The 24,972-nt window shown below is 37.1% G+C and overlaps 2 protein-coding genes across 4 annotated transcripts in view; both read right to left on the reverse strand.

Annotated features, from left to right (window-relative positions):
* gcn1 (GCN1 activator of EIF2AK4) overlaps positions 1-13,144 on the reverse strand; it is a 49,803-nt gene extending 36,659 nt beyond the window's left edge. The window contains 20 exon segments of the mRNA XM_058784574.1: positions 138-262; positions 346-535; positions 616-775; positions 1,729-1,804; positions 2,237-2,329; positions 2,413-2,565; positions 2,652-2,825; positions 3,536-3,634; positions 4,560-4,610; positions 6,150-6,278; positions 6,356-6,430; positions 7,451-7,559; positions 7,648-7,716; positions 8,511-8,645; positions 9,295-9,393; positions 9,549-9,657; positions 10,748-10,879; positions 10,959-11,022; positions 12,074-12,182; positions 13,006-13,144. Of these exon segments, the coding sequence (XP_058640557.1) occupies positions 138-262; positions 346-535; positions 616-775; positions 1,729-1,804; positions 2,237-2,329; positions 2,413-2,565; positions 2,652-2,825; positions 3,536-3,634; positions 4,560-4,610; positions 6,150-6,278; positions 6,356-6,430; positions 7,451-7,559; positions 7,648-7,716; positions 8,511-8,645; positions 9,295-9,393; positions 9,549-9,657; positions 10,748-10,879; positions 10,959-11,022; positions 12,074-12,182; positions 13,006-13,023 (2,169 nt within the window). The 5' untranslated portion in view covers positions 13,024-13,144.
* Positions 13,145-14,013: 869 nt separating this feature from the next.
* Positions 14,014-24,972, reverse strand: part of pxnb (paxillin b) — a 30,056-nt gene continuing 19,097 nt past the window's right edge. The window contains exons 3-11 of one of the 3 annotated variants that reach the window (XM_058784942.1): positions 24,825-24,907; positions 24,517-24,656; positions 24,197-24,389; positions 23,967-24,114; positions 19,234-19,380; positions 18,947-19,120; positions 18,391-18,472; positions 17,876-18,024; positions 14,014-17,416 (exon numbers count right to left, since the gene is read on the reverse strand). In XM_058784942.1, coding sequence (XP_058640925.1) covers positions 17,150-17,416; positions 17,876-18,024; positions 18,391-18,472; positions 18,947-19,120; positions 19,234-19,380; positions 23,967-24,114; positions 24,197-24,389; positions 24,517-24,656; positions 24,825-24,907 — 1,383 coding nt within the window. In that variant the 3' untranslated portion in view covers positions 14,014-17,149. Of the gene's footprint in view, positions 17,417-17,875; positions 18,025-18,390; positions 18,473-18,946; positions 19,121-19,233; positions 19,381-21,016; positions 21,610-22,261; positions 23,474-23,966; positions 24,115-24,196; positions 24,390-24,516; positions 24,657-24,824; positions 24,908-24,972 lie in introns of those variants that run through there. The other 2 variants (XM_058784943.1, XM_058784941.1) reach the window with 2 other exon arrangements.

Genomic DNA, 24,972 nt, shown 5'->3' on the forward strand with positions numbered 1-24,972 from the left:
AGTTGATCATTGTTTATATGTGACAATATATATATTGTCAATGTCCATGACACATATTTTGTTGCATTTTTGTATAGTGATATATATATGCAGCGCTAAAAATAACACCGTTGGACTGTAAATGCAGCCAGTCAGACCTGATTGTCTGTGTTGGCTTCTAGCAGGCGAGGTAGAATCATCTCCAGGTGTTTATCGATGAATTCAGCAGCGTCCAGCTTCATGGTGGACAGCAGAGAAGGCCACATCTCAGACCTGACGGCCACTGAAAGAGAAAGAGCGACATGAACACAGGATTCGGGAGCAGCTGTTGGGATATTCCTGTACGGATGCATCAGAGAGACGGACCGATGGACGGATGATGGGTTACGATGAGAATATCCAGGGCCAGTTTCTCAGTCTCGGCCGGGTCGTTCCACTGAGCCGCCACCGAGCAGATCGCGCTCAGAGCGTCCAGCAGGATCCGCGGGGCGACGTAAGAGCGTCCGATCTCTGTGAGCTCGCCCGTCTCCATATAAACAACATCTGACGGCAAAATCTGATTAAAGAGATGTAAGAGTGAGTACTTGAAAAACACATCAGTGTAGAGCAATCATTCAGTTCCTAATCATCCCTCACCTTGTGTTTGTTGATGACGACACGCAGTTCTCCCAGAAGGCCTTGGGCCAGGCTGGAGCCGCCCAGCGAGGACAGGAGTTTCTTCACAGTCTGCTGAGCACGCTTCCGCACACGCCACAGACGGGAGAGCAGCGCCATCACTGTGGCCTGATGGTACATCCTGAGGACAGCAGACAAGCGTTTGAGTCACATGATCACTTCTGCATGTATGAAGTAAAGATTTTGCACTATTGTCTAAAATTGACCTTGTTTACTTTCTTAATGACTAATCTTGGTCTTTTTGTGAAAAATATAAGATTGTACATTTTTGTATAGAAATGTAACTTTTCAGCTGTAACTTTTAATAACATTATAACATCTCTCTGGAATTTTTGTTTTTTTGTGGTAGTGTTGTTATTGTTAACTAAAAATAAACTATTGCATTTTTTGAAATTTAAATAAAGCAGAAATAAAATATAAATATTATATGAAAATCTTAATTAAAACACTTAAAAGACTTAAAATGTTGTAACAGAACTAACAGAGGGTAACTAACAGAAATAAAACAATATAAAGCTAAACAAATATTTAAAAAAAAAAATTAAATGATAAAAGCACTTAACTTTTATTTTTACATTTTCACTTTTAGTAATTTCATTTAATTCAAAATATTATATATATTAATATTTTGAATTAGCTTTCATGTTTACATTTTTATATTGTAATAGTATATAAACAATACTGAAATAACTATTGATTGGTCAATATTTTTTGCATAATGAGGCAAAATAAATCAATCAAATGCATTCATTTGTGTATTAATCTGCATATTAATTTGGTAAGTAGTTGTGTAATAAGTGGCTTAAGTGCATTCTTTAAAACATTTGTAGGGTGATACAAGATCCCATTAGGCTTTAGTTTGCATATCATAGTCCAATTTTAGTGATCCTAGTGTTGCTCTAAAGTTTCCTAAATTAATATTTTTAATCATTACGAAAATAAAATGATTTACAAATGCTTATTGATTATTGATATTTGTAGCATAAATAAATACATAATATACTGAATTAATAAATACATAATGAAAAATTATATTCTATTTAAAACATTCCAGGGGAAATTGCAGCAACTCACTGAGACTTGCTGTTGGTAAGTCTTTGTGGCTGATCCAGGAACAGTCTTTCGCACAGCAGCAGGATGGTGCACAGAGCTGTGGGTACAGGACAAGATTAGTATTGGCAAAAAAATATACTGGATCTTAGGGCTGTCAAAAAATAATTCGAATTTAAAATAAAAATCCACACTCAAATGCAAAAACGTTGCGTTCGAATGTTAGGTGAGCGTCAGGCAGCCTTATCAGCATTATGCATTTTAATGCTTTTGTTAGCTTATTATTAGAAACATTATTTTAAACATTATGCACCTTTTTCAAAGATAGTCGTGTTATTTTATTGCTTTGAATAAACGTGCATTAGTAATATTTTGCTCGGTGTACCCTCTTGTGGCCTCAGGAGAGAAGCCAAAAGCTTTTTTTGCCTTTTAAATTCGAATACTAATGACATTTAAGTACAAAATTCGAATTTAGTTTTTCAGCTATTTTGACAGCCCTACTGGATCTATTCAACAACTGTAGAGTTCTGACCTTCTTCACTGGCCTGAGAGAGGAACTTCTCGGTAGTGAACAGAGGCTTCTTTTCATCTAGTATCAGGTTCCAGAAGGACGCCAGCTTCGCTTCTGAAGACACAGAGGAACATGAAGATAAACGTCTCCAGCATGAGACACAGGAAAACTCTATCGGACTCAGTGTGAACTCTCACCGGGCACAGAGTCGAGCACAGACAGCCGACAGAGCAGCACAGAGGCAGCCACGCCTTCAGACAGCAGAGAATGCTGGGTATTCTGAGCAGCAGCTTTCTCCACAGTCTGGATGAGGAGAGGCAGGAAGTCCACAGCCTGATTGAGAGCGTCGCCTGAACAGAGACACAAACGCTGTTCATTCTGACGAAACATCAGCAGCAGGAGGATAAATCTGAAGTGTCCCAGCAGCCTGACTGACCTTTGAAAGCCCCGATCAGGGCCTGGAGATACGCGTGGCGCACAAGGGACGTGGATGTCTTGAGGGTGAAGGCTTTTTTAAACCATTCTCTTAACTCTGAGGGCACGTCCACCGTGAAACGGCTCGTCCACTGAGATAAAACAGATACCGCATGCACCAGCGTCCCCTCGTGGACTACAAACAAACACGTACACATGAGGAGAGAGAGAAAAACAACCAGCAGATATTAGGTTTTGTACATGTTTAAGAAATGTAAGATCATTTGAGATTGTTTAATGCACATCAAATGACAAATTTTATATAAATTTTGCAACAAATAAAGAATTATATTAAGCCATTACATTAAAAAATTTATAAAAATAAAAAAAATCTTGATATTTAAAGTTAGGGATTTCCCAACGATTTTGTCAATATTTCACCTTAAACATTTACTTGAAGTCCTGCTGAAATGATTAAATTTATTCATATTTAATATTATAGTAATATTTGCATGTTCACAGTTCTCTGATATCGCTTAGTGGTCACATGATGACATCCAGGTAAACAAAATATTTAGTCTTGTTTAGTAAAAGTTTTATTTTGAATGTTTTTACTTTCAAATTATTTATTTGACATTTACATTTGTGCATTTAGCAGGCACTTTTTTTTTCTAAAAACGGTTAAAAAAGAGAAAAGCTATTCTAGGTTAGGAAGCAAGCTATAAGAGAGGAGTTTTTTTTTTTTATGCAAGTAAATTTTACATAATTATGATTTTCAGTAAACAAACTCACTGCTGTTCCCTTACAATTTATGAAAGCAGACTCAAGCATGTATGAACGGGCATGAAAAATGCATACTAAAAAAGTTATTTTTTAAAGTATATTAAAAAACAGTATGGTTCTCACCTTCCTGTTGCAGGTATGGACTGAACATCACAGCCACGCTGGAGCTCAGAGACTGAGAGGAAGAGCCAGAGACGGCATGATGACTGCAACTTCTGATTCCTGTTTCAAAAACACATGTTAACCATGATCAGTATGTTAGCAGGCAGTTACGTGAATGCAAAAGTCTCACAGATTCACGCAGAAGTGAGAATGAGATTTGGGAGCTACGCTGGAGGGGATGATTTTCAAACATCACATAAAAAAAAAAAAAAAAAAGGTCTTGATGCACGTTTTTTTAAAAGTGGAACTTCTTCTAGCTTGTCCTAAAAATTCAGCGTTCATTTGCGAGATGCTCTAAAAGATGCAAGATGTGAGTGCAACAGACAAAGATGTAGTTTATGTTTACACAGGAAAATAATTAAGCAGTGCAGTCGCATGCAAAATCACATTTGTGACCCTGCACCACAAAACAAGTCTTAAGTCGCTGTATATTTGGCTATTTGTAGCCAAATATCCAAAAATACACCGTATGGGTCAAAATTATCGATTTTTCTTTTATGCCAAAAATCATTAGGATATTAAGTAAAGATCATGTTCCATGAAGATATTTAGTAAATTTCTTACCGTAAATGTATCAAAACTTAATTTTTGATTAGTAATATGCATGGCTAAGAACTTCATTTGGACAACTTTAAAGGTGATTTTCTCAATATTTAGATTTTTTTGCACCCTCAGATTCCAGATTTTCAAATAGTTGTATATTAGCCAAATATTGTCCGATCCTAACAAACCATACATCAATGGAAAGCTTATTTATTCAGCTTTCAGATGTTGTATAAATCTCAATTTCGAAAAATTTACACTTAAGACTGGTTTTGTCGTCCAGGGTCACATTTCCTTATGCAAATTAGCAGTGGTAAAAAGACTTTCAAGATTCATCCCCATAAGATCTAATTTTCTCCAAATACAAAAGAAAAACAGTATGTAAAATCATGTACGTATTGCCTAAAACAGGCCTACTGAGCATATGAGTGAGAATATTCACCTGACAGAACGCTCATCTTCTGCGCAACAACAGTGAGCTTCCCCTCTGAGCCTGTGCAAAACAAAACAGAAAATTAGCAACATCCTGCTTTAAATAGTGAGCTGATTCTGGTTACATGCATACGAGATCTCTTGAACTCTTAAACTAATAGATTTTTCATGATTTTTCCCATGACTTTCCAGTCATTCATGAACTCGATAAAATGAATAATTTGAGTTTATTAGTGTGCTTTTTTTCCATGTATGTCTGGTTTCAAACCTAATAATTAATTTATTGAAATGATTATCATTGTACATTATCTTTGACATGCTCAGTTAGAGTTTACTGTTTCCACTGTCAGTGAACTGACTTGAGCTGAATTACAACACTGCACGTTACCATGTTATTATTGTTACTAGCCCTTTTTTATGAAATTTGAAAATGATTGTGTGTGTATATACATACACATATGCACACACATATAGATAGATAACTTTGAGATGAAAAAAGTGATCAGTTTTTCATGATGCAATGGTTGAACATTCATGTTTATCAACAAAATTCAGTCCCAAAAATGTGTGTGATATGGGGAAAGGCTTAAATATATGACAATTAGGGATGTGCCCGAATCCGAATCCGGTATTCGGAAAGGTAAAGGTGTGTACTACGGCAACCGTAAAGGGAATAAATACGATACATACGAGAAAAATATATTTCAGTGCTTTCTCTCACAATTATATTGTTGGGTAATTATTCTGTATATAAACTGCGGGCATCAGGAAGCCGTTATTAATATGCAGGACATTGAAATCACGCATGAACGCGCGTTTGCTTTTTACTGTCACTTTTGAGATTCACGATCACACGTAGCCTACTCTACTACGGAGCGGCACTACTTACCACACATTTCACAGGATTAGATGTTTGTTAGTGGTGCTCAGGATATTTAAATCATTCGACATTGTCCTATCGGTCATCTCTCCTTACCGCTCTCTATTTATGTGGCAAGTAAAATTTTATGTACTGTAATGTAACAGGCTACTGCTAGCAAGCAGCTAACCTTGTCCCTTTTGTGGCTCCATAGAATGCATTATTCGTTTTCCGTGCCTTTCTGAATTAGCTATTCGAGCACATCCCTAATTACAATGGTTAAAATATGAGACATTAAATATTTGACACTAATATAATGTCACAGATAATTTAACAGTATTTTTGACACCTAATGGTACACCATACGTAACCGGCTCCAAAATGACCTGAACATGAAAAGTGTATCATTTTTTAAAACGGTTACAGCCCTTAAAAATTTTAAAAGGTAAAAAAAAATTTGCATTTTGAGTAAATTCCCTTACTGTACACTATGTTGTTTTTAGAAATGTTTATGTATCTTTTCAGTGTCAAAATGGACCTGAATGTGTTATGAGGGTTAAAGTAAGTTTTACTTCACACTAATCTCTCTAAAACCAATAACTAGCCAATGAAATAAATAAAGCAGAATAAAACTATTCATTTTTAAATTCACAAATGAATTTGCATGCTATTTTATGGCTTTTCAAGTCACAGAAATCATCCAATTCCATGACTGCTGGAGCCCTGAAAGCATCCACTAACCTCCAAGGATGCCAAAGAGGTGTTTGACAAGGTCCTGGACGGCGCTGGGGTCACTGCACTGCTGGGCCAGATTCTGGAGGGCCGTCACCGCCTGCTCCATCAGCTCTGGGTTATTGGCCTTCAGCTGACCTATAACACACGAAAACCACATTAAACCTGCACACAACACCTCAGACGATCAATCAATCAGACTGACAAGCACTCACTTGAGATTCCCTTCCCAATGTCCAGCGCATACTGACTCAGATCAAGAGTGAGAGACGCCAGCATGCAGGAGATCGCTGGAGGAAAGAATGACAGAGAAATGGAAATATGTCTATAAAACATAACATGCCAGGATTCTGGATTGTTAAGAGATTACAAATCAGTGTACACAGTAATAGCAGAAACATTAAAAGTAATAGCTTGTTCATGCTTGGTAGAGAACAAGATTCAAAATGTTTTTTTTATTCACTCATTCATTAATAACCAAAAATACATACATTCAAAAGCAGTCATCAGTGGATTGTCAGATATATATTTCTTTGCCAACTACATAATTTTATTATATTTGTCCTTTTTATAAAGTTAAAAAGTAACCAGGGTTTTTATGGTTAACTAAAATTAAAACTATAAAAATATTTACATTACTAAAAATAGACATTAATTGAAATAAAGCTAAATATATAAGAGATTTTTTTTAAGCTTGTTTTCATTTAATGAAAACTGAAATAAAAATAAAATAAAAAACTACATAGACATTTACAAAAAGTGTAAAAATAATAAATAAAAACAAAACTTTAAAACTATATAGACATATTTAAAAAAAAAACAGAACATGATAAAAACAAAACTTTTAAAAGTTTAATTAAAAGTTTAACAGAAAATATAAAAATAATTAAAGTAGTAGTAGTATAGATTTGAATGCCATATCGGCATCTTTATGGCAAAAAAACTGAGTTGCAAAAATACAATAAAAATAAAAAACCATGCAAAGAGGAAAAAACTTAAGATCATACAAGATGTTTTAAATTTACATTTGATAAAAATTCTAAAAACTTTTTGGGTAATATCTTACTAAACAAGAGAGAGGATCTTACAAAACATATAGAGTTGAGTCTTCACCTTTTAAGTAGAAATGCATGAGTCAAATCTACCTCAAAATGTTAATAAAGCTATAATAGTATCCCAATTACAATACAATAACACTGAGAGCAACATTCTTCTATAATAATTAGTTCTGAGCATCAACGATTGTGCTCTAATGATGGATATCATGATGCATCCTGATGAATGACAGTGTGTTAGTTTGCGTGACTTACTCTGTATGGAGTTCTCTGGGCTGCGCAGCAGAGCTTTCTGTAACGTGGGCAGCAGCTGCTCCTTAAACTCCACGTGAGACATGTGGCGAAGCATCGAGCCGCTCTTCTCCTGAAAACACGCATCCGGCTTTAAGTTTCATGATTTCAGCACTGCAAAGACTAATTAATTATACAACAAAGACACAGCAGATTCTCACCAGAATGTGCTGATGTGGTCTGGTCTTACTCATGAGGACCGTCTTCATGTACAGGTCCAAGAGAGCCGGCTGAAACACAACAGCGTTGCTATTGTTAAAACTACATAAACTATTAAAAACTGTATTCATTCATCAGAATAAAGCTGAAATAAAATAAAACAAAATAACTATCAAAAACAAACACTTCAAAATTAATGAAATAAATACGTTTAAATTAAAGTACTAAAATTACTAAAACTAAATAAAGCTAAATATATAAAAAGCAGAAATCTAAAAAAAGAAAAAGAAAAAAGAAAACAATTAAAGTTGATAAAAGAACATAATAAAATGACTAAATATTAAACTAAAATTAAAATTAAAACAGAAAATATAAAAATCTCAAATCCAGAATATTAATACCATATTTTCCAGAAAATAAGTCACACCTGGGTATAATTCGCAGCAGGAAAAAATAGCATTGTTGAGAACAATAAATAAATAAGTTGCATCGGTGTGTAAGCCACATTATTATTAATAATGTAAATTATCAGAAAATTAAACATTTACAACCTTTATAAACACTATAATCATTATAAACATAAGTACCTCTCTTTTTCGGCACTAATCAAAATGTTTCCATATTCGCAATATAGAGTAACATTTGATTGCTAAATTATTATGTTATATAAACTAATAATTTTTTCTATTATATTACATTATGAATAAGTCAGAGCATGTTTCAGATGATAAAAAAAACATGACTTATATTCCAGCATGATAAATGATAAATAAAACTACTGAAATAAGACTGAATCAGAAGCAGCAGTGCAGTCGACACATTTGACAAGTTTAGCACAGGAACGACAAGGGCTCGAGTTTTCCACCTTGTGTTTGTTGATTGTGGCGATGTCTTTCTGCGCAGTGCAGAAATCCACACACAATCCCAGCAGCGGCACAGACACACAGCTCTGATCCAAACACAGCAGAGTGCTCATGTACTGATCCACCAGACCCGGGTTCTGCAGAAACACAGACCGTCTATTAATATAAAACTATAGGGTGTCCATTTTAAACATATTACAGAAAGACTAGTGTTTGATGAGAAAATTGATGAGACATCAGCTTCTACATAAAGACCTTTTAAAAAAAATAATTAATACTTTTATTCAGTAAGGGTGCATTAAATCAAACAATAGTGACAGGACAGACATTTATAAAGTTATAAAAGATTTCTATTTCAAATAAATGCTGTTCCTTTGAATTTTCTATTCATCAAAGAATCCTTACAACAAATATATCACAGTTTCCAAAAAGATATTAAGCAGCACAACTGTTTTCACCATTGATAATAATCAGAAATGTTTCTTGAGCAGTAAATCAGTATATTAGAATGATTTCTGAAGGATCATGTGACACTGAAGACTGGAGTAATGATGCTGAAAATTCAGCTTTGATCACAGAAATAAATTACATTTTAAAATGAAATAAATTAGTAAACAGCCATTTTAAATTGTAATAATATTTCACAATATTACTGCTTTTTACTGTATTTTTGACCAAATAAATGCAGCCTTGGTGAACAGAAGAGACTCTCTCAGAAATCTAAGCATCCTCAGTCTTTTTTACTTGTTGTGTATGAAACTTCAGGCTGAATTCATTTAGCTTTACCTCCTTCCACAGCTTATTAAAGCGTTTGCTGATTGACTTGAGAGCGTTCCCTGAGGCTCCGCCCACTGCCTCCGCCAGAAGCAAACTCTGAACCTCGACCTGATTGGAGGAGACACAAAGAGAGTATGTGATTGGACAGGCTGCATGTAAAGATTTCAAAACAATAATAAAAAGAAAGACATACAGGTTTTGAACAATAGCTAATCTGAACTATGACTAATAAAGACAGTAGTCTAAGTGGCAAAACAACTGACCAGCTTCTTCCAGTTGGCACCTTCTCTCTTGTCTGCGGAGGGGAAGACGGTCCGAACGATTAAGCAGGTCCAGGGCAGGGCGCAGCAGGCTCCTGAAGCCGTGCTCTTCCTGCAGACATGTTTTGACATTATACTTGATTGTAGCTCATTATAGAGTAATTTGCATCCTGGGGCTCTATGAAAAGCGTTTTATTTTCTCCCAAATTCTGTGTACTACACGTATTCCTTTTTAACATACAAAATTAAATTTAGTAATCAAATGTTACGTCTAATTCACTGAAATCACGAAATTTATACAATTTTACATCAATTTATTAAAAGTTTCATTAAAAAAAAAAAAAAACTTTTAAGGCCCAATGAAATCCAATTTATTTTTTCCCAAATCCCATTTTAATTTAAATTGTTGTAATTGAAAAGTATGTCTAATTAATTGAAATCATAAAACTTACACAATTTAACAACAATTTATTAAATACTTAAAAATAATATTTTTTAGGGCCCAATGAAATCCTATTTATTTTTTTCTCAATTCAGATTAAAGTAAATTGAAAGTAATCAAAAAGCATGTTTAATCAATTTAAATCACAGCATATACACTTTTACAGTAATTAATGAAAATGAACAAATATTACATTTTTAGGAAATCTATCCAATTAATGCCCCTTCCCCCAAATTCCATGTTTTCTGTATTTAGGATTTACTGTTAAAAAAAGAAAGAAAGAAAACTTTAAATAAATAAAAAATGTAATGATATTCCTTAAAGTTTTAGTCGCTAATTATAATTGAATAATTTTAATTATTATTACTTTAATATGTACATTCTACCATACTATAGTAATATATTTCTGTCACAATTCTTTTGTGTGCGGACACTTCTTCAAGCTCTCAAATTAAATGGTTAAATGCTGTTACAGTGACTGTCTGCAGATGAACTTTGTGTGTTCATGTATGCAGAAAATGCAGATTTCTTATTTAAATAGTCTTTTTGCAGTTTAATATTCACAAACACTAGTTCATGTCACGATCTGATTCACTGTAACACCCCACTTTTGATTTATTCATCTAAATTTGACCTAATTTCCTGACTTTCCATGTTATACAATACAAAAAAATAATAATTTATGACTGGATTCCACAATTCTATCCATGTTTTCCACATTACGGAAATCACAGGGCTCTGTATAAGTGCGGTCACTCACCCAGGCATCATGCCCTTGCTGACCACCCCGCAGCTCAGCAGACCAGGAGGGAGGTTGGTCGCAATTGCATCAGGCTGTGATTGGACGAGCACCTCGATGACCGAGAGCAAAGCTCGCCGAGATGCAGCATCTCTGAGAGGAGAAATCAAACCCACCTTCAGTAGAAGGACATGCTTTAATGGACAGAGGAGAGGAAACGGCTCACACTCACCTGTATCTGTGCAGAGTGAGATAGAAGAGTTTACACAGTCCTTTAATGGCCGGCTCAGGAAGATCTGAGGAGAGAATTTAACCACAAAGCATTACAGGGTTTAAATGAAAGTCATTTACACATTCACATCATTCCAAACTCATATCTGAATATGCACATGTGTGCATGCAGAGTTAACAGACACTACTGCTCAAAAGTAGTTCTATGTTTTTTGTTAATACTTCTATTCAGCAAAATGGCATTAAATTGATCAAAAGTGACAGTAAAGACATTAATAAAGTTACAAAAGATTTCCATTTCAAATAAACACTGGTCTTTTGATTTCTGTTCATCAAAGAATTCTGAAAAATAAAATGCATCACAGTTTCCAAAAAGAAATGAAGCAGCACAACTGTTTCTTGAGCAGCAAATCAGCAGATTAGAATGATTTCTGAAGGATCGTGTGAAAATTCAGCTTTGATCAACTGAATAAATTGCATTTTAACATATATTCAAATAGAAAGCAGTTATTTGACAGTGCACAATATTTCTGTTTTTACTGTATTTTTGATCATATATATGTAGCCTTGGTGAGCTTAATGGTCTTTAAAAACATTAAAAATGTAGTGCATGACTTCTAATGACATAGATTATAGTGAACAACTGATGCTTTAACAGTGTTTTGTCACATTGTAATGCTCTTCAAAATGTCCACAGAACACAATACATCTTATATGTGACCCTGGAGCAAGTCGCTGGGGTATATTTGTAGCAATAGCCAAAAATACACTGTATGGGTCAAAATTATCGATTTTTCTTTTATGCCAAGATTCATTAGGATATTAAGTAAAGATCATGTTCCATGAAGATATTTTGTAAATTTCTTACCGTAAATATATCAAAACTTCATTTTTGTTTAGTAATATGCATTGATAAGAACTTCATTTGGACAACTTTAAAGGTGATTTTTTTGCACCCTCAGATTCCAGATTTTCAAATAGTTGTATCTCAGCCAAATATTGTCCGATCCTAACAAACCATACATCAATGGAAAGCTTATTTATTCAGCATCTAAATTTTTAGGTTTTGTGGTCCGGGGTCACATATTAGCTATTTCTTTAGTCTGATAAACTCACCCTTTCCTTTCAAACATTCCTTCAATTCTTCAAGAATTTCTTTGCGCTCTTTCACGCTGGATGACGTGACTTTCACAGCGAATCTCTTCAGTGTGTCTGAAACCTGCCCCTAAAAACACACAAATATCAGCCATCAGACCCTTGAGCACTGCTAATCAGACACACGCAACTAAATCAAAATATGGATATCATATTACAGTTTACCATGGTAAACACTGTTACCACCACAATATTCACCACTCCATGTAGTGTTACTATAATAAAGCATGAGTTGACATTGTATTAGTCACCACCACTGTCATAAAACAATAAAAATGACTGATTGAACGCATCATATACTGACAGAAAGATATTCACTCATTGTGGTTTTTCATTAGTAGTTCAGGCATGAATTATGATTACCATGGTACATTTTCATAAGTGACTCCTTACACAAAGTACAGTGATGGTATCAGGTGATTGTTTAATCAGTTTTATGTAACACTGCATTTTGAAGATTACCGTGATATTACAGTGCTATATTTCCAAAACAAAACAACATGGTTTTACCATGGTGCCATGTCCAGAAACATGGTACTTCTAGCACTTTCTCGTTAGAGTCTGAAGTCAATGTGTGTTTGAGATCAGCAGATGCACAAATAAGTGGGTGACACGTTTAAAATAGTCTCGTTCTCTGTCAAATTGCCGTAAAATCATAATAAATGCGTGTGTTATGCAACTGTGGTATCATTAATGGTCAGTTTATCATTATTAATGTACATTATTAACACCTTCACGCACTAGTGCGCGCGCAGCGTTATCTAGTGGATCTGAACATCACGCGCTCGCAGATCATGCATCATCTTCTTAGAAAACTCATAAGAAAGTGGCGAGATATTGAAGAAAAGTTAGCGTTTTAATGTTCATGCAGCCGCGGATCGAATCACACCAACCTGCGTGTCCGCCGCCATCTTGCCGGCCTCGATCTGGAAAGGATTTAAGTCGTCACTTCCGGAGTCATTACCGTCCTCGGCCACGTGCTTCTGCGGGCTAGAGTTTGTATTTTCTCCGTAGCGCTTCTAGAGGGCGCCGGTCAGCACAACAAATATTCAACAGGCCTGAAACTTTAAAGCATTAATCCCCAGTTTGCTTACAAGTTGCTTAAATATCTTAATTTAACTAAGGCCTAGTCCTGGCTTAAGCTAAACTAAGCCCCGTTTGTGAAACCGTGTCTATAAGTATTTTTTCCCCTCATTTTCAACAAATTATCAGTGAATCAAATAGACAAAAATTATATTTAAATTGTCTATTTATTTTATAAAGTTTTTAGCATAAAATAAAATACAATAATATTTTAATACAACCCCAATAAATAAATAAATCTGCCACAAATTAAACTTTTACAGCTACACACAAAAGTATACCAATATTTTAGAAAATTAACACTAATTTTGTTAAAAAAAAATATGCGTATATATTTAGCAGAATGTGTCAACATTGTGATACTGTTAAATGATTTTGTGTCAATAGGTCTGAAAAATTTAATGAAGTATAATAGTATTTGTTCCCCTCCTTTTCAACAAATTATCAGTGAATAAAATAACTAAAAATTTTAAGCTGTCTATTCCCTTTCTAAAGTTAAAATAAATAAAAATAAAAAGCTACAACAAAATCAGAGCCGTCAGTTATAGCGATCAATCCAATGTGGGAGAAAATTTAGATTTCCCATAAAGTTAGGCTACAATTACACAAAACGTGAAAATTAAATCCAATTTGCTACAAAAAATAAATAAAAAATATATATTTAGCAGGTCATGTCAACACTGTGATATTGTTATATGACTTTAATTGTTAGATACAGCCGATAAGATTAAAAAAAATAAAAATACTATTTTGTGTACAAACGTCTAGGCTAAAATGGGTTTAAATATTAATTTAATAATAAACAACATCAGGAAGAAAAATATTCAGTGCATTAAAACACCAAATTTATTTGTATATAATTGCATGAATTGAAACAATAACCAATACTCACAGAACAAAATGTGACAGTGTTACAGGAGAAAAAAAATATGCATAGCTGATTTCACATTGGGTAAATGATAATATTTGTAAAGGGACACTAAAAGAATGATTGATGAACAGAAATAGAAAAGCATCAGATCAATTTATATGATAGAAAATCTCAAAATAAACAAAGGCACAACATTCGACCAGTGTAAATGAGTGATTAACACACATAAGGATATCATATGATCCCTATATTTCCACCGCACATTATTTTGGCACATAGCGATTAGGAGCAAAACAAACAGCGACAGATTATTACAATTGAGTTATCAAAGAAGGCATATTCATAGTGAATTTCATAAAACAAACCAGAACAAGTATTTTCTACTTTCAAAGTAGTGTTTTCTCAACAGCGGATGAGGCAGAATGACGTACAGATTTCTGGCACATTGGGTCCTATAAAAGCTTTCATATAATAAACACTTGCTGGTATATTTATCCAATGCATCCAACAAATCATATTCGCAATCCTTGTTGACAGACATCCAGAAAGCCACACAGTTCCAACAGACACCAGGAACCGTATACATTTAATATTCTTGATCTGAAAATCACTTCTGTTCCAGTGACAACACGTTTCTAAAAATATAAGAAAGTCTTCATCGATTCACCCCTTCGTAACGTCACGAGTTTTCAAAACTCGCCTTTTAAAATGATTGAAAGACATTTAAGACTTTCATGCAAAACGGAAAAAAAAAACAAAAGAGAGAGAAAAAAGAATTAGTATAGTATATCAAAATATCATAATACAGCAGTTACAATATTGTCTAGAATTGTCTCAGAGAGTGAGCAAGACAATATCAGATACTCATTTCCAATCAAATCATATACTGAATTCAAGGGTTGAGAATTGCACAATATTGTCACAGCTATTTAGATTAACAATATCACATCTTTGATTTCAGTTAAAGCAATAGTTCACCTAAAAATTTAAATATGCTGAAGGGTACTCGCCCTCAGGCCATCTAAGATGTAGATGAGTTTGTTTCTTCATCAGATTTGGAGAAATGTAGGATCACGTCACTTGCTCACCAATCGAACCTCTGCAGTGAATGGGTGCCGTCAGAATGAGAGTCTAAACAGCTGATAAATCCAAATGACAATAATCCAAAACATCTCTAAACAAATATGTGGGTGGATTTTAATGCGAGAGACAACAGGAGATGGACTTTTCAATTCTCAAGACATTAACTGATGGACTGGAGTGGTGTGGATTATTGTGATGTTTTTATCAGCTGTTTGGACTCTCATTCTGACGGCACCCATTCACCGCAGAGCATCCATTGCTGAGCAAGTGATGCAATGCAACATTTCTCCAAATCTGATGAAGAAACAAACTCATCCACATCTTGGATGACCTGAGGGTGAGCACATCTTCAGTAAATGTTCACATTTGGGTGAACTATTCCTTTAAGTGGATTATTAGAATCGTCAGTGGTTATGTAGTGACTATTTTGTGATTAAAACCTAATAGCCAGTCATCCTAACTACAAAACATTTCACAAAATGCCATACGTGACTGGTTCCTTCAGAGAAATATTCTGGGTTAAATAATAATAAAAGCTTAAGCTCTATTGACACCAGAGAATATAGTTTTGACTTGTCAGTGTAAAAATGAAGGAAATGTGTGTTTACAGTACTGTAAACACATATTTTCCTTTGATTTAACAAATTAAAGAACAAGTAGAAATGATTTTGTCTCTTAAATTGTATTTAATCCCATACGTTCCTTTAATAAAATAATACTTTGAGATGGGACGCATAAACTCCTGCGAATTCCATGCAGACGATGGCAGAAGTGAACGATTAACAGAAGGATACATTCATTTCTATGGGTTCCAGATGTCAGTAATAATTAAACTCGTCATTAGAAGTTACTACACAGAATAATCTGAACTTCAGTCTCTCAATTACAACTTCAACATGGATTAGAATCGTTGCGTTATATCTTGTATGCAAAACTACACATTTGGTATACTTTGCGTCTTTTAAATTCAGTTAAATTTGTAATACAAAACAAGGCACTAAATGTAGCAATTCATTGAGGTGAAGTTTAATGCTAAAATGATGCAAATGCAGCAAATAGACATTTTCCCACCAAGGTGAAGCTCAAAAGAACACATCCGGGCCATATTTCACACCAAAATAAAAAGAAAGATCAATAAATTATATTTTGCATAAAAGAAAATGAAGCCTATTTTAGGAGTAATAACAATGAAGGATTTATACTTCATAGTAATATTCGTTTTGCTGAGTTTAAGACAATTTAAAACAACATCAATATTATGAATATTATTAATAAAAAAAAAAAATACAACAACAACAATAATAATTATTAATAATAATAATAATAAAAATGTTATTGGACAGGATATTTTTTTCATTATATTACTGTAATGAGAATGATTTTTTGGTAACACCATAATGGAAAATATAGTAGAAAAAGTGTTTATTTTTTTCTGAAAATAATGTCTCAATGCAAAAAAATGTAATATTCTTAAACTGGCTTAAATGTTTTTAATGCAAAATATGATTTCTTATCTTTCCTTTTGGTTTCAGACTAATACTATATGACCTGGACATTTTTTCATGAGATTCACCAGTAATTATTGGCTCCAGTCATTGAATGATCTGATGTTTCGTTTCCTTCTGTTGATTGTGTCTCAAACGTTCATGCTGCACACGTTTCCCATCATCCCTCCTGAACTGTTCTCATCATCAAACGGTTTCTCTCCAGCTCATCCAGTGAGCAGAAAACATTCACACACTTTCTCAAAAAAACTCTAGTCTCAACTGAACTTTCCTCTAATACCCTCTAAAATAACCTGGCTTTTGAGAGCACGTTTCATGGCACCATCGTTTTATGACCAGCAACGTCATGTGGGGATGTTGAGAGTCAGACACACTAACCTGAACAACAAACACACACACACACACACACACACACACACACACACACACACAATACAACATGCAAACTTACACACACACACACACACACACTCAATCAGTCAGTCGGGCATCTTTCTAGCTGAAGAGCTTGATGAAGCAGCCCTGGCAGTAAGGCTTGTCGTTTTGCTCTTTGAAGGTGCCCTTGTTGAGCTGCTTGAGGCAGAAGGCACAGACAAAATGCTCAGGATGAAACTTCTTGCCCATGGCTGTGATGCAGCGGCCCGTGATGGGTTTCTGACAGCCGGAACACAGCGAACCGCGGCGGGCGTGATAATGAACCTCACAGTACGGCTGACCGTCGTGCTCGAAGAAACTGCCATTGACAAAGGGTGTGAAGCACTCCTGAAACACACACACACACACAACAAAACCACATGACTACTCATAAATGCCTCACATTTATTATTTATAAATAATATATTATCAATTTATTATCATTTTTTTGAAAGAAATCTCTTAGGCTCATCAAGGCTGCATTTATTTACTTAAAAATACAGTAAAAACAGAAATATTGGTGAAATAGTTTTTACAATTTAAAATTAGTGTTTTCTATTGTAGTAGGTTTTATAATGTAATTTATTCCTTTCAGCATCATTCCTCCAGTCTTCAGTGTCACATGATCCTTCAGAAATCATTCTAATATGCCGATTTGCTGTATTTAATTAAACGAAGGCAGTAGAAGAGACTACTTTTGAAAACATTAAATAAACTGAAATTACTCCAAACATTTGACCAAGTGTATATTCAAAACTAAAGCAATAGACCACTCAAAAAATTATTATTTTATTATCATATACTCACTCTGCACACAAAACACTCTGGATGCCAGAGGGCGCTCAGGGCAGAGATGTAATTCTCCAGGATGGCACGAGCACAACCGCCACATTTAGGAGCAAACAGGTCGAAGTAGTCCTTACGACAGTACGCTTTCCCATCCTTCTCATGAAATCCTGAAAAACAGAACAAAGATGCATTTATAATAAGTATTCACGAATACAAACAAAAAAAAAAAAAAGAGATAAGCGGTCAACAGTTTCGTCAAAAAGTCTCAGATTTCTATTTTGCATGAAATATTTCATTACAAATTATATAACCAGCCTAGCTTGAGTGCAGAGTTTGTTTTAATTTCAGGATTTGTTTTGCCATTTTTAAAGGGCATCTATTGTGCTTTTTTTTATTTTTAATGTTGCTGTTTGTGCATATAAATAATCTGCAAAATGTACATGCATGTAAATGTATTCTAGCAGACTCCAAAAATAAAATTACAAACTTGTAAATGAGCAAAATATGGGTACTTTGATACAGCGTTTACTCACCTTCAGGACCAAAGAACGCCCCACACTGGGCACAGAAAAAGTGCTCAGGATGCCACGTCCTGTCTAACGCCGTCACCACTTTCTGTGAGGTGAGAACAATTAACAGTTTTATCATCTGTAGCAGTCAATTACCACAGGAACTGGTTTCCACTTGTGCCTCAACATTCTAAATGAAAAACATGAATCACTTACAATGGAAGTGGCACTAAATCAGTGCAAAAAGAAAAAAGGAGGAGGATGTTGTGCTAAGTTCCAAGTCAATAACAGAATCCACCAAAGAGTATTTGTTATGTATCCAAATAAGAGGATTACATGCAATTCTAGCAATCTTCTTTATTTTTATAAAGTGCAAAAGGGTGCTCAGTGCAACAGACGTTTTCCTAAATCAGTGCATACAGGCTGACATAATAAACACTGGCTTTGTTCACGCTGAACACAAATCCGGCCACATATAAATATGGAGTGCATCGACTGAGTAAACATTATATTTTGTGCTTATTCTGCTGTTCAGACTGAAAAAAATGAGATGAATCAATGAAGTCGAGTTTGTTCTCACATCCAGAATGGGTCCGTTACAGTAATAGCAGCGCGGAGAGAATAAATGGTGGTAATCTCTCTCACAGTATGGCTGTCCTTCCCTCTCAAAGAAGTTTCTGGAACCAATCTCCTCTTGGCAGTGTGTGCACACAAAATGCTCTGGATGCCATGTGCGCCCCATGGCAGTCACTACCTGTACAAAAACACACACACATCCTTTGATTAGATGGGTCCAAACACAGCATGTAATCTCAGCTGAAAGCTAAAATCCTATGTGTTTGTGGTGTAGCTCTCTGGCTCTCTCACCTGGCCAACAATGGGTTTGCAGCAGGCACCACACACTCCCTTAGCAACCGTCTGCACTCCCAGCTTGTGGAGGTCAGACTGAAGACTGCCCAGCATGTTGTCCAGTTTATTAACCTGTGGTTGTGGACCCTTCCCCTGGGCCATAATCTACAGAGAGACAGAACAAAAGATAAAGATAAAAAAAAAAAAAAAATTACACACAAGCACAAAACACAAGCACCTAAAGATGAGTTTCTGAAGGAACAGAATTGGCTAAATAATTACTATAATGAGATGTTCATTTCTTCCAAGTTACAGTTCTTGATCACGTAAAAATATAAAATCGGGTGTATTTTTTGTCAGTGTCCCACTACATTGTGGGAAAAATTTCCCCAATTTACATTTGTGCCTTAAGCATATTTTGGACAAATTTTATGGATTATACCAAAACCTAATTTTTTTTAGCGTATTTAAGATTTCATGATACTAATAACAGCATAATATAGAAAGTAATTGTAAACCAATCACATCATTCCCAGAACAAATATTTACACCCCTAAAATCAATACACAGGGTATCTGCAGAATTTATAAGCTCAAATGTAAGACTTTTTAAGACCTGCACAAATAAAATTAATACCATATGCATGAGGCAAGGCAATGTCTATGGTAGCATATTAAACTGTGAAATGACTGTAGAAACCATTACAGTTCAGACACAGGTATTCACAAAAACTAACAGTTTTATTTAAACCTTTAAACTAGGGGTGTCAAACTGCAGAGCCCTGCAGAGTTTAGCTCCAAGCCTAATTAAACACACCTGATCCAGCTAATCAAGTTCTTCAGGCTCAACTGCAAACTACATGGTTTGTGTGTTGGAGCAGGGTTGGAACTAAACTCTGCAGGGCTGCGTTCCTGAGTTTGAGTTTGAGTTTGACACCCCTGCTTTAAACCATGATGTTTGTTTAATGAAATCAGCCTCACATTAAGCCATATGGCAATTCTTGTCTTTCCCTCCCCAAATTTAATGCTGCGGTCCAGACAACTCAAAATTCAGATTTTTCCCACCTCCTACTTGCAGATAACGTTTGGAACACCACTTAAATTCAGAAATGCAACCGGTGAAGTTAATAAAATTATACCTTAATCTTAGCTTTTCGTCAGCTGTTTTCAGCATTAAACGTAGTATTTTATGTATATTTTTTTTCTGTTTCTGACGAGACCATGTGGTCAATATGTTAACCTGACGTGTGATTTACTGGAACTCACTGAGGTTTGAAGTGGCACATTTAAACTCATGTTCCCTTGAAATCATTTTTTTATGGACCCGCAGAAACCCTGAATGCAAGATGTTTTCAAATTGAGTTCTTGCCTCAAACTCTCCCTGGGGTGCATCTAATCTAATATTTATGACCAGGGCAGGAGGCTGAGCACACACACACAAAACATCTCCAAGCTCTCAAGCATACAACATTCAATTTACAAATCCATAGAAGTTCTGTGATTGTTCTAGGAGAGGACAGTAAGACAGAAGCTTAGCCAATGACAGCATGTCTGCACCTGCAGCGGAGGGAAGAGCGGGTCATACTCCGTCTGGCAGCCAACTGACATCAGCACTTTGGGCAGGGCCACAGGGGCAGGTGGTGGGGTGGGGGTGGGGGTGGGGGTGGGTTGGGGTGGAGGGTTGTGTTTTGGGGAGGGAGCTGGAACTTCCACAGGTTCAGGGGTCGGGGACTTGGGTGGAACCGGAGGTGGACTTGGCTGGGGAGGAGGTGTGGGCTCTCTAGGAGGTGGGGAGGGGGCAGGTGGTGGGGGTGGAGGCAAAGGGGCAGGAGCTAATTTGACCGGAGGGGGGCGCTTTGGTTCTTCAGCAGGGGGAGGGGGGCGAGGGAACGGGGGAGACTGGGGAGGTGGGATCACCTTCCTCTGAGGAAGAGGAGACTCAGGAGGTATGATTATCTAGAGGAAGACACCGATAAGAAAGAAGAAGAGAGAGAGAAAGAAATGGAAAGCAGGAATGAAAGAAGCAGGTGATTACAGAGAACTTCAATGCAATTAAGCAAAAGAATTTTACAGGAATTGAATGGAGTGAAAACAGAATGTGCTGAATCCGTAGATCCTTCCCGTCTACCTTATCCACCTCCCTATTGTGGTCTTCCCGTGAGCGTTTGGGGTTGGACATGACAATGACGCCTTCTGTGAGCCAGTCATCCGGCTGTTGTTTTTTTGGACGATCCTTACGGGCAATTCCCAGCTTGCCTTGCAGTTCTTCAATGAGCCGGTCCTGGGAGTTGCTCTTGTGGTAAATGAGGGGGCCCATCTTCCTACGTATCAGGCCGTCTCGGTACATGGGATGGACGTTTTGAATCTCCTTGGTACGTCTAATCACAGATTTGATCTGGGACAGCAGTACAAACTCCTTGAGATGCCACATGCCTCAAGAATGATTGATTATTGTCCAAAGAAACCAATAAAGGCAAGCAGGGATCTAGGGAAGGATTCAGATGCAATCCAGGTGCAAAATCAGTTAGCATGAAAAAGTCAGGCGTTTGCATACATGGTGGTGGTTAGCACTGGTTATCAAGTTGCTATTGGTTATCAAGTGCACAGAGGTACCATTGGTACCACTGGTTATCAAGCGCACACACAGCAACATTCTATTTATGGTAAATTGTAATTGTAAGAACTTGAGTGAAAACTACTGTAAATAATCAGAGTAAGGATAACTCAGTATTTCAGGGTGTAGAGGAACAATGATGACGTTCATCCATCTGACTAACAGGTTTCAATTACATCAGGCTTGTTCAATCTTGCATCTGGATGGCCACTTTCCTGCACACTGTAGCTCCAATACACTTGCCTGGAAGTCTGTAATAATACTGAAGACCTTGATTAGCTGGTTCAAGCTAAACTCTGCAGGAAGGTGGCCCTCCAGGAGCAGGATTTGACACCCCCGATTTACATGCTGGCAATCAAACCACTGCAAGACTTGTCTGTAAAAACAAAATCCACAGCATTCCAATAAACAAGCATTGCAGTCCTATCCGTACGTGTCCAGAGGCTGAGATTCTGTCCATTGTGCCAGCCATATGCAGCATGGGAAGGTCCATCTGGGCATCTGGGGTTCCAGGGCAAGATGATGGAGTAAGAGACTCATCCATCCAGCTTGCCTCGGTCATGGGGGTCATGGAGCCATCAGGTCCTTCGTAGGCCATCTTCAGTTCCATTTCAGCCCAGTCAAGATCACTCCTGCAGTCCGACTGATCCTCCAAGAGCCCATCCCCCATTTCACTCTCTGTATGAGTATCAGGATGAATGTTGTTGCGATCCGCTGCTACTATTGTCTCCTCGTAGACTTCTGGATGTACTTCCGAAGCGAGCCGTGAGGCCGCTGATGCAGTGACTGGAGCCTCATTCTCAGGCCTGCTGAAGCTCATGGCAAGGAGTTTATCCAAGGCATCATCAAGAGATGGCTCATAGGTTGGTGGTTGAAATCCAGTGGGAAGCTGTCCTGATAACGGTTTTGGGCTTGGAGACTTGGGAACCACTACAGACGAGGGAGAGGATAGGATTAGAGGGGGTGATACGGCTTTGGGAAGAAAGAGAGATGGTGATTCATAGACTGTTGGAAGTGGAGATCTGGAAAGAGATGGCATTGGACTTATAGGTTTTGCTTCAGAGTTGGAGAGATACAGATCAATAGATGTTGGGGTCATCAATGGGCTAACTCTTTCATTGGTTCTGCTGACCACGGGGGCACTTGTTGGACTAGGAGACTTGGTGATAGGCGAATAGGCCTTCAGCCCATAACTTGTCAATTTAGCAGAAGGACTTCCCTCCCTGAGACTACAAAGGTCTCCACTTCCAGGTGTGGTAGTGGTGGTTATAGTCTGAGACAGAACCACTAGAGATTCCACCTGAGAGGCGAGCAAGGAAGCAGAGACATCAATGGAAGAATCCAAGCCCAGGTCAGGTTCTGCAGAAAAACGAGGACTGGATGCCACAGGTGGAGACAGTCGAGAGGAAGGCTTTGGGACAAAACTGTACGGTGGAGGCACAGCCCCCGGTTCACCAGAATCCTCCACAATGTGCAGTTCAAAGTTTAAAGGAGAGGAGAGACCTGGGGAATATCGCCTTGGTTCCGCTGGGAGGGTAGGGGACAGGGATTTGGACACGGCAGTCATAGGAGGAGGGTGGATTTCAGCAATGGTAGTAGTTTGCTCAAACATTGACTCAGAGTTCAGGGAGCCCAAAGAACTTGGCTGGAGGACATAAAGTAGGGACAGGGGAAGAAAGAGGAGAAACAGAAGAGATTGACAGATTAAGGGAGGCAGAGAATGAGAAATAATTAAGAAAAAGCTTTAATGAAATGTACAGAACAGCTGAGGAAAAAACAAAACAGATTCTGGATGCAATGTTGAGTAATGAGATGAAATTAAAGCTAGAATTCATAGACAAGCAGGAAAAGATCTGCAAATTAAAAAACTGGTTGTAATGGTCAGATGAAGACCAGACAGGGTAGTGTTTCCCAACTGCGATGTAAGCCTATGAAGATTGTAGACACCATTGGCACCAATGGTCTCAACAATCTGCTTGCAATGTTTTTGGGAAACGCAGCCCAGATTGTCAAGCAGTACATCCTGAAAATAGATCACCCAAACAACATAGTTCAGCACACATTCCCAGACACAACGTCTCTTCAACTCACTTACACTGTCCTGTAAGGGTCACATACACACACACACACACACTCACATTGCCCTGCACCTTAAAATCTGACAGGCAGGCCATGAGCTCATCCAGTTCTCGTGTAGCGGAGGTGGCTGATATTCTGCCTTGCTGCTCGGAAGGTGTGTCCACCTGCCCGTCTGTCAATTCACTCATCAGAGCACAGGGGCTTGGTCTGTTTATGTAAATTACAGCATTCCATTAAAATCCTCAATGCAAATCCATGTTTCTCCATCTACAATTGAGAGTGATCTTACGTTGGGGAAGGCACAGAGCACTCCAACTCATTCAGAAGACTTTCCACAGTGGGACGACCATCTTCTGTCCCCTTCGTTCCATTCCCCTGAGGCTTGTCCTGGGCTGCTGGTGTCAGTGTGATGCTTGGGTGGGCTCCATTTTCCTGGATATAGTGGGCAACACTGCATGGTGGCAATGGAGGTGCAACATCTTCTGCAAAGATGAAGTTCCAAAGTACAATTACTTGTTTTTTATGTCTTTAGCCATAATCAAAGCAGTACAAATATTCATGCACGGCAATAAATTTTTCAGAATGCCTTAAGTATGTCTTCATCTTTACCTGTAGTGGAGTAAGATGGGGCATTTTGCTGTACAGCGTTGAGTTCCAGAAGAAGGCGGTCCAGTTCAGACAGGTTGCTGCCCAGGGCAGAAGTCATGGCTGCAGCCGATGAGTCTGAGTGCTTCTGCTTGTTAGGAAAACTGGACCAATAGAAGTGTTCCATTTAGGGTTTGATTTTTCATAATAGCAGGACGTGGGCAAATAGAAGGGATTTTATGGTGGATCACACCACTGAATGACAGAATTCCCATTTGTTTGACTATTATCAGTATGAGCGGTCAATTCTTATCTGTGATACTGTAACTCACCTGTAAACGTGGTCTTCTTCTGTATGTGAGGCTGGTGGACTGCTGTCCTGAGACAACGTGCCTTTATGAGCAGAGCCCAGAGACTGAATTTCAACACAAAAAAAACAAAATGCATAATTTATTATGCAAATCTATATTGCAAATGTAA

The sequence above is a fragment of the Onychostoma macrolepis genome, chromosome 08, assembly GCF_012432095.1.
Source record: "Onychostoma macrolepis isolate SWU-2019 chromosome 08, ASM1243209v1, whole genome shotgun sequence".
Lineage (NCBI taxonomy): Eukaryota > Metazoa > Chordata > Actinopteri > Cypriniformes > Cyprinidae > Onychostoma > Onychostoma macrolepis.